The sequence below is a fragment of the Malus sylvestris genome, chromosome 11 (assembly GCF_916048215.2).
Source record: "Malus sylvestris chromosome 11, drMalSylv7.2, whole genome shotgun sequence".
NCBI lineage: Eukaryota > Viridiplantae > Streptophyta > Magnoliopsida > Rosales > Rosaceae > Malus > Malus sylvestris.
The window spans coordinates 3,305,001-3,315,076 of NC_062270.1; the positions used below are offsets into that span (position 1 = coordinate 3,305,001).

At 36.8% G+C, this 10,076-nt stretch overlaps 1 protein-coding gene and 1 pseudogene across 2 annotated transcripts; both read right to left on the reverse strand.

Moving 5' to 3' along the window:
* LOC126590843 (uncharacterized) overlaps positions 1-465 on the reverse strand; it is a 4,831-nt pseudogene extending 4,366 nt beyond the window's left edge.
* An 85-nt stretch (positions 466-550) lies between these two features.
* LOC126590836 (kinesin-like protein KIN-14F) lies at positions 551-8,671 on the reverse strand. 2 transcript variants are annotated; one of them, XM_050256347.1, is made up of 18 exons: positions 8,349-8,671; positions 7,771-7,984; positions 5,982-6,145; positions 5,425-5,568; positions 4,946-5,302; positions 4,752-4,820; positions 4,369-4,596; positions 4,124-4,205; positions 3,901-3,996; positions 3,642-3,821; positions 3,305-3,411; positions 3,012-3,201; positions 2,746-2,899; positions 2,390-2,643; positions 2,118-2,281; positions 1,838-2,029; positions 958-1,667; positions 551-865 (listed from the first exon to the last, which is right to left on the reverse strand). In XM_050256347.1, exons 2-18 carry the CDS (start codon positions 7,931-7,933, stop codon positions 724-726), a joined length of 3,396 nt encoding a protein of 1,131 aa, XP_050112304.1. In that variant the 5' UTR covers positions 7,934-7,984; positions 8,349-8,671; the 3' UTR covers positions 551-723. The 2 variants fall into 2 exon arrangements, with proteins under 2 accessions (XP_050112304.1, XP_050112303.1); XM_050256346.1 differs by having other exon boundaries at positions 2,746-2,910; positions 3,023-3,201; positions 8,349-8,670.
* Positions 8,672-10,076: the final 1,405 nt, after the last annotated feature.

Consider the following 10,076-nt stretch of genomic DNA (forward strand, 5'->3'; position numbering starts at 1 on the left):
TAATGTGTTTTGTGTGGTAGTAAATAATCTTAGTTTAATTAAGTAGCTTTCATTTGGTTTGCTATAAATACCCAAGTCCCCAAGCCTTGTAAATCATCCAAAGAAGAAACAAAGCTAAGTGCTAAATAAGAAAAGCTTTGCTAATTAGTGTTTTTTGTGAGCTTTCTTTAGATTGTGCTTTATTTTCTTCTTCTTGGGATCATTAGAGTTATCTTGGATACTCTTTTTGTTCAACATTCTCTTGACAAGGCTTTTCCACTGTGATGCAGAGGGAGTGGCTAGTTAGGTTTTTACACCATGTAGCTGTGACATTGCAGTACAGTTCTGCTACTTTCGCTTGATAGACATAAGTCACAGTGCTCTGCGGAGCTAACTTATCTGTCTCCTTTTCCTTGCACACACTTTCTCAGAAGATGGTGATTTTGGACTGGAAAGGGGTGAGGACTGAAGAACTTGATGAGACATTGTCAAGAGGAAATGAGATGCCTCATCTGCTCCACCCGAATTTCATCAACACGATTAGCTCTCGCTTTTTTAAAGAAGTATGAGATCAACAAAACAGACTCACATGCTATCTTGAATAATAGGTTTATTGTAGCTGGTCAAAATTCTTGAATAAGATGGAACAAATGAAATATTTAGAACGAAGCCAAGCATAAATAGCAACTATACAAAAGATACATTATAAGAACATTGAACGGATTAAAACTCCTCATGGTAATACTAAAAATTTCGTGTGGACCGGCTTCTTCTGATTTCAGACATGGTCATGTTGCCGCCTTCTTTTTGATTCCGTGTTGCACCATTTGGAAGCTTGTTTTCTGGTTTTCCAGCCAATAAAGGTTCTGCCGCTTGCATTAGTCCTCTGCATAAAACAGAACATAAGTAACACTGGTTCAGAATGAGCATCCGGAAAAAACAAATTATAAAGGAAAACCATTGCTTTGTAGATCATACCGCAGTTCAAGATTTATGTGGTTCCTTGGCAAGGGTTGCCGAAGCTTTTTTACCATCAAAGGATTATGCACGGGTGAAGAAATGAGGATATGCTCATTTTCTGGCTCAGAGAAGTCACTCGTTCGAGCCTCTTCCATCTTTTCACCGGCATCCAAGTTAGGAAACATTGTTGTCACTGCATCCGAATTTTGAATTCTAGCTGGTACCCGGTTCTGCTTGGCCTTAGCTGCCTTACTCTCATTCTTGATTTTTCTAATACCGCCTTGTCTTACATTAAGATTTTTCTTAAACTGCTCCTCTTCATGTTCTTGGTAAACTTTCTTGGAGTTGGCCTTCTGGAGGCTGTTTAATGCACCGAAAATGTCCTCATGCTTTGTTGGTTCTTGTGAACTGATGCATACCCTTGAGTTGGTGTCTGTTGATAGGAACACTGGCATGGTTGCAAGGGATTTATTGACAGGTGCTCTAGCTGGAAATGGTACTTTCGCAATAGGTTGGTTTTCGGTTGTGTCAGCCTTAACTCTACTTTTGATGAAGGCTCCTCTATCAGTAGATATTGATCTCCTAACTGGAGGTGATGGTGATCTGAGATTTCCAGGGATGACTAATCTGTCTTCAGCTAGTAATGGCATCTTCGGTGCAATCTCTTTGTCGGCGAATGCAGAGGGAAATCTCGACCGCCTTTGCTTGCCTGAAGAACAACTTCTAGCCTGAATGCCACCAAATTTAAGCACAAAAATGAAATGAACTTTTATCATCTGCTATCAAATTATTTCATTTGTTTGTAATTAAAGAACCTCCCAAGTCTAATGCTAACATTACTTCTCAAGAAAAATATAGTACCGAATTTCGACTATTTCATTCGCATGACGGAATTTACCTCAGAAATCTTAGTACCATCCAAGGGTCGCTGACAGTTTTCAGGCTTTGAACTGTTTCCAGTACCATTTCTCGGAACACGGAAAGGTGAAACAGCTCTTGACTTGTGGGATTCCATGACGTTTTGTGCGGCACCTTTGAATTGCTCAAGCTCAGCTTCCTTTCTCTCCAATGCCAGTTTAAGATTTGAAATCTACACAGATACAAATTAAGTCTTAAGCAAGCATTATAAAAAAATTAGTTGAAAATTTAAAGTAGAACTGCAGAAATGAGAGATAAACCTCGTCTTTAAGTTCACGGATTTCACCCGTTTCTTTATTAGATCGAGCTGCCCCAAGTTCGATGGATGCAACCCTCTCAGCAAACTTGAGGGTACTGATCGTCTCGCCGAGAGCATTAAGTTCAGGATTTATATGTACAAACATCATGGTCTTTGCATGACCACCTAAACACAGACAAAATTAAGATCATCGACATTTCAGCTCAAAACAAAATGCTAAGCACTTGGAATGGTGGATTCTATCAATAAGACTTAATATATTCTTAAATTTACCTAAAGAGTCTTGCAAGACTTGAGTAAGTTTGCTATTTCTGTAAGGAACATGTGTACTCTTTTGTGCAAGAGCAGATATGACATCTCCGAGTGCAGAAAGCGATCGATTTATGTGTTGGGCTTCCTTTAGCCTCTCGCCAACAGCCTCGGATTTATCAACTCTCTCGCTCCCGGCCAAATCCACAAGATGGAGGCAACCCCTTAGAATAGATCCAGTAGCCAACTCCTTTCCAAGTACATGAATTGTTAAAACACTGCGGAAGGAATAGCCAATCCAAAAATCACTAGTTAGAACACAAAAAAAACAAAAACAAAATGATGCTTAAACTTCACGAAAAGAAATATAAATCGTCCACCTATGAGACCGGCTGCTGCGCTCATTTAGAGCTGTAGCGCCAACAGTGCGATTCTTTTGGCCGATTTTCATCAACTCAAGAACATCTTGAGTGCACGTCACTGGAACCAAACTTGCATCAGGTACATTGAGGCCATTCAGTTGAGACTTGTTTCGTATATCTAACGTACCATATAAGTTAAGAAATAACATGACAACATTGTTTATAGAGCTTGTGAATTCGTAAGACCAAAACTTGGACTCAAATTGGAATAAAAATAAGGGAAGGGCAAGGATATCTTCTGCTAGAGCCATCGCTGACTAAAAGGTCTCTCACTTGTTCGTTGTATATTTCAATCATCTGAACTGCAACTTCATATCTTATTATGTCTAGCCTCGCCTTCGATATTTGAAATAAGTCACGAAGGGCTCTATAGTTTACACCCCATGTCTCTTCTGTTGTTAAATCAGGGCCACTCTGCGTAAGATAAGGATGAAATACGTATTCAATACTATCCGAAAATCAACATATGGAAGAATGGTCATGTCTATTTTCAAAACTACAATGAGATTGGCATTACCATCGTGTATGTCTTCCCCGAGCCAGTCTGTCCATACGCAAAGATGCAAGCGTTATAACCATCCAAAACCGACCTGATCAGCGGCTGAGTGTCACCATATATTTGCTCTGCAAAGAACAGTTGAGAGGTAGCATTAATAATTTCTGAGGCCAAAAACATTAAGGTGTACAAACAATGAGAAGACTGTTGCAGTCTTGTTCATGGCTGATTGTATAAACTGCATACAATAGAAGTAGTACTGCAGTAACATATGTTCATTTTATTTCAATCAACATTAACTCCAATTTCCAAAATCCTTTTACGACAGCGCTTTGAACACTTTGCTACAATAGAATACCTTGTGTGACATCTGTTCTGAAGACTTTGTTAAATGTAAAAACCCTTCTTGCATCTTTGCCCTGTTTAAGGGGATTGACAATCATGATGGTTCCATTTTCTCCGATATAATCCACAGTGGACTGTCCGTTTGATTGCCCTGGTAAGAAGGGTCTGATTCTGCAATAAACTCTAATTGATCCTGCAGGAAATCAAATCTTCTAAATAAGCTCCATATCTAGAAAGCTAGATAATTAATTAAACTGGGATGAAATGAACACCTTTAAGGTCTTGCACTTGATTGTAAAGAACTCGGTTCTCTTCGATAACTTTTTGGTAGGACGAGGATGCCACTTCGAGGCCTTTAATATGATGCACTGAGACGGAACAAAGTGAAAGTGTGAGGTCATCCAATCCCTACTAGTAACATGATGCAACTAAATGAATCCTTTTTGTATTTGAAAGAAATATTCTCAAGGTAGATCAAATCTTCAGAATTATTACCAAGCCTTCTGAGTTCCTCCTCCCAGTTTGAATGAACTTGTTTGACTTCGTATTTCGTCTCTTGGAAAGATGATTTGAGCTCCTAAAGATATCCAAGACAGACCAAGCGAACAGTTAGCAAGAAGAAAATCTGTCTTGCATTCTGCCGAACAGGAAAGGGAAGAAAAGCTATGTACTTGATCTATTAATTCACCTGCTAAATTTTCGTAATTCTATTTGCAGGAAACGGAACATTGTGTGCTCACCTCAAGCTGTTTCTGTTGAATGTTAATCAGTTCTTCATGAACAGTCGAGTGACTACTACTACGCCGAACAGCTTCTCCACTTTTCCCACCACAAATACAGAACTTGGATAGATCATTTGACACCAAACCACTTCGTTGACCTAGGTATTGTGTAATAGCTTCTACAAATTCAGATTTCGATAGACCACCCAAGTCTCTTCTCATTAGTTTCTTTAGAAAAAGGCCAAGCTGCAGAAAATTGTAAAAACAAACAGGGATATAAGATTATTTCAATGCGCTGACGAATATCTGCTTAAGTTGAAAAGATGATCCAGTGAAAGTACTTCAACAATCAACACAATGCTAGTAACAGAAACACCGTGGGGTGAAGATTTTTAACATACCTGAGTGGCTTGTGAAACAAGCAGTGCTGAGAAATCCTTGACTACCTTACTCAGTAAAGTATCGATTACCTATATGTTTTTTGTCACTAAACTGAATCAGAATCTATTCAGCAAGTATAAAAGAAGTATGTAATATACGCGTGTTCTATAATTTGTGAAAATAGAATCATATTAATGGTAAGGATCTTACCTACCATTGCATTCAAGGGCAAGTCTTTGATCCCATTAGCCTCTCGAAGGTAAGCTTGTATAAGTCCAAGTCCAAAGTGATCGAAAAGGAAAGCCAGAGCATTCACAGTTCTGGATTCTTCGGTTGACACCTCACTGGAAAGATGAAGAAATTCCAATAGTTGTTCAAACTGTGATGAGTCCGATTCGTCTATTGACTCATCAGCACTTTCACTCCCTAAGGAGGAAAGTGACCCTTTTGGGAAGGATGTGATCCTCACAGTCCCTCCATACCTCCAAACTCCAATTCCACCGGCTTGCTTCCATTCATAAAACCCTTTGAGACAAAGAATGCAGTCTACAACTTTGCTCGACGAGCCTCCCTGCAAATCCAAATCCCTTAAAATCCCGAAAAGGAGACAGTAGAAGCTATGATTTATGACGAAATGTTGCAAACTATGATAGAATCCAACCCTTCTGCAATTTTTCTACAAGGAAACCAAACCTTTTCGAGATCAGATGCTTCGAATGTCAAGAGCTGCATGTCCTTAACAGCCTCAAGGAAATTCCTCATGTTCTCAAAATACTGAATTGCAGACTGTGCAGCCCCCTCCGTTGACTGAACGGCAATGATAGGATTTTCCACCACCTATTTGAAATCCAGCAAAGAAAGCAACCCAATTAGAACTTCGAAAACTAAAAAAAAAGCTGCCACAACAAACAACAACAACAACCAAGCGTTATAAATTCTAGAATGCCACTGCATGGTTTTGCGAAAACTCAAAACAAACCCGCCACAAGTTTTAAAAAATAATCAAAATTGTGAATTATGATGACCATAGATGTAGCACAATTCCTTGCAAAATGAAACAACTGGGAGTCATGCATATGATATAACACCTTGTTTGGTATCTAGGATTTGACTGGAATGGATAACCATTATATTCGCGCAGTTTTTTCATTTCTTCATTCAATATATTGAATATAGTGGACTCTCCATTTCAATCAGTCCTAGAGACCAAACGAGGCCTAACCATCTAAATTATGGATATGTGTAATAACCTTAAGAACAGCACCAGGATTGACTTTGTTGAGGACGTTGCAGAGAATAAGGCCATTGCGGAGTGCAAGGCGGAACTCTTCTTCAGAGGGCTCTTTGGAAAGTGTTCCGGAAGCGCCATAGTCCATCTTCCGCAGCCATTCTGCTGCTTGGTATCTCCTTGAAGCTAGAATAACACAAACACAATCAATGTTCTGAAAATCGCAAGCTAGTAGTCAAGCAGCGGTTAAGGGCCTAGGCAGTTTATAGGGGCTAGACGGTTTTTTATTTTAATTGAACTTAATATATAAGATATAAATAATTATCCACCTATACTTAAAAAAAATATGTACTTGTGTTCGTAAACACGAATTCTCAAATAGAATGATAAATAAATTATAAAGTACTATAACATATTGAAACTTAGGAAACAAACATATAATAAGTATTCATCAAAGTATTCAATAAATCTATTACAATTTAATAAAAACATAAAATGCAAAAAGGCGGGCGCCTAGGTGTTTCTAAAAGCCCTTTTGTTAAAAAAAAAAAGGCCTAAAAATTAATCTAGCTGTGGCTTGTGGCCTAGTGCCTAGGTCCTAGGCGAGAACTTTTAATTTTAAAAAACACAAAGACACAATCACAAACGAAATTTAGGTTAAGACTTAATTACAGAACAAAAATTTATTTAGTGAATTTTGGGTTTATTATCTTTTAAATTTGGATTGTTTTTGGTACTTTGTAAGTTTCCACAGCAACTTCATTTGTAGTTAGTAGAGTAAATTTTCGGCGTTACCATCACCCTCTGCTTATTACACTCTCGCTTAAGTCGATGACATATCAATCATGTCGTCTACTGTACTATAATGTGGATTAATAATACCATATAAGAGTGTGACCGTCACACCAAAAATTCATGAAACTTTCGAACTTCCTTAACGCCACCTCCGGTTCATATCAAAACAAATTTTATGTCCAAGATTTCAGTCATTTTTTTTAACAAATTACAATTCGTCTCAGTCATTTTTCAATCCTGAATTTCAAATTTGAAACAAGTTGACACTATGGCTATGACTAGTTGCACTTTTATTTCCACCAACCCCACTAAAAAATTAAAAATAGTGATGCTTGTAGAGATGGCCTTAACCGCATAATTAAAGTGTATTTTTGCAAATTAATTTATGCTAATCTAAATCCTTCTTTCGGCAGATCAATATGTATATATCAACAAAGATGGGTAATTTTGAACCCACCCAATATTGGTTGGTCCAAATCATCATAATTCATAAGTGATCGATATATAAAATCATTACTTACAAAATACTTCATATTTGCTCTTCCTTTTACTTTTTCTATTTTATCACATACTTTATATTTGTTCCCAGAGTTTACAAATTTTTAAAAAAATCATAACATGTATCACAATGTAGAAATGATATCACATACACCGTCCGATCAAAGATCCAACTACTCAAGCATTGTAACATATATATTTATGAACTTCTTATTTAACTATCTAACCTACGAGCAATTGTTTAGTGTACCGGATTGTGTTTCTAGCACAGTAAAAAATCTCTCCTAACCTACCCACCCATGAGTCAAGTATTAAAGATTCCAAACCGCTGCTCCCAAAACATAGATGAATTGAGACAAATTATTTATTTATTTATTTATTTTAATGAAAGAGCTAAGACAAATTTATAAGTAGAAAAAAAAAACCACTACCCCAAAAATATTAATATTTTGAACTAAAACTCTGGAAGAAAAGTCTCCTAATTTTTTGGCTAAAATGTAATTAAAGAACAAATGTACCTGCTTCTTCAGCTTTCCTTTGAGCCAATTCATAGTCATTGATGAACTCCTCAGTGTTTGCAAATGGAGGAGCCTCACTGTTGGAGACTAGACCCTTTAAGCCTCTCATGTTCTTGCTAGGTGATGTGAAGAATATTGAATTAAAGTTGCTTTCTTGTGGCATTTTTTAGTTCTCCAAGAAATTATATACTACTTGTTCTTTATTCTGCAACCACTGCACAATTCAATAAAATAACAAAAAAACATAGTTAGAACTGGACAAACAAGGAACCTTGATAACTAAAACTTTTTTTTTCTTTTGATACAAGCCACATTGTCGAGGAGATTCAAACAAGGAACCTTGATTGCAGCCTAAGCGCTCTTAATCATTTCAGCTACAAACATATTGCGTGATTAAGAGAAGGGTAGTGCAAAAATCACTTCTGTTAAGAGAACTTACATTCTTACAAACAACGAAGGAGTGAAAGAGGCAGAGTTTGGTGGCATAACATAGTGAAAGAATGTATCACACAGAAAATGAAAATTTAGAAACATTGATCATGATCTGATCGAGTGCAGTGTGTTTGTGAGGCTCTTACCTTAAAAGGGTCTTGAAAACTCTGGAAATTAAACCAACCCAGGAAATTAAAATGGTATTTTGTGAGTTGGATCAGTAGTTGAAGTTGAGCTCAGCTTGGCATTGAATATTTTAGATCTGATCCGAGCCAGAAATGGAAGGTGAAAGCAAGCTTCTCGTGTGCTTGTGATAACGAGCCTTCAAAATTGAGTATGACCTCACTGGATGCTTTTCTATGTGAGAGGAAGAGAGAGTGAGAGTCCAGTTGAGTGAAATATTAAAAAGACTCTGCAAATTGAAACTTTGTTGTCTCGTGGGGTTGAGAGGGGTTAGCTTAGCAAAAAATATAAAAACAGATCAAAGTTTGAGGGTGAGTTTGACTTGGATCTTGTCCCTCCGTGTGGTGAAAGTATTTATATGGAACGTGTTTACCGTCACTGTGGTGTCATGTTTTAATAAAACAATGATATGTGTAAGTTTTTCAACACATGACATTGTATTATTAAATTGGGACGCCACATGACGGTGAACTTGTTTCATCTAAGTTGCTCTTCTCTATGTGGCTGGGGTGAACCCAAATCAAGTTATGGGAACGGGTAGTCCCAGACTTCACATGCTTTGCTATCAATATAATTAGGTATTTATCTTCACTTGTAAGTAGACTGTCTCAGGTTCAACTTCCGTGAAAACAATATTGATACTTGATTAGAGCTATTACATTAATTTGCAAGTATTCCAATATCCTAGTGCACAAGGTGTTGAGTTTCTACCCATGCATCCCTGTTTAAAATTCCCCTCTTCCGTAATTAATGTAATTCGAATATTTCTCCCTCTCCTTAATAATAATAGTTTTTTTTTTTTAAAGTTATGTAGTTTTGTCCAAATCCTCTCATTATCATAATATTTAAAAAGGAAAATGATAAACACATATTTTTTTTAACCTCTGACACACACTTGTTTAATTTTGTCAGTATAATTATTCCATCCTTTAACCAGAAATAAATTTTAAAAAAAAAAGTGAGAAGCTAACAAATTTGTGTGAAATCACTTAAAAAAAGAGTAGTTTGTTGTGGGATAGGCTAAAATAAAACTACTTTTATAAAAGCATTGTTTCTTGGTCGACTTTGGAGGTACCATAACGCATGGTTTGGCCTCTATTATATATCCTTCATGGTGCTGTTGGCCATATACATGGCCTTTTTTTGTTTTGAATATGATATGATCGCTCGCTAGCGGTAATAGTGATACCAATTATATGTCTTCATCATTAAGCTTGTAGGTTGATTAATCTTAATTTTGCCCATAATCTATCCGACTTATCCATTTTAGCGTGACTCTCATGGTTATTCCTGTGGAGTGGAACAACGATAATTCAGGTCCATAGAGTATATAGTCATTATTTTAAGAGAACTTATCTCTTGTTAAGCAATCATACTACTGGGGGGTTAGCCGTTTCTAGTCACTCTAAGTGAAATGGAAGTAGTCTACTTTATAGTTGATGGCTAATCTCGAAGTCTTGATTCTTTCTAACCGCCTTGTGTGGGTTTAGAGAGGAAGTCTACTATTGTAGTTTGATGATCAAACCTTATATGTAGTTCGATTCGCTTAATCGGTTATCATCCTTTAAAAAAAAAACAGTCATACAAGTTATGTTATTAAATTTCAAGTTTAGATTATTGATCAACTTTCCTATTTAAACGTACGGTCCATATTAACAATCTTACAACACAATGTACCAAATTAATTAAGA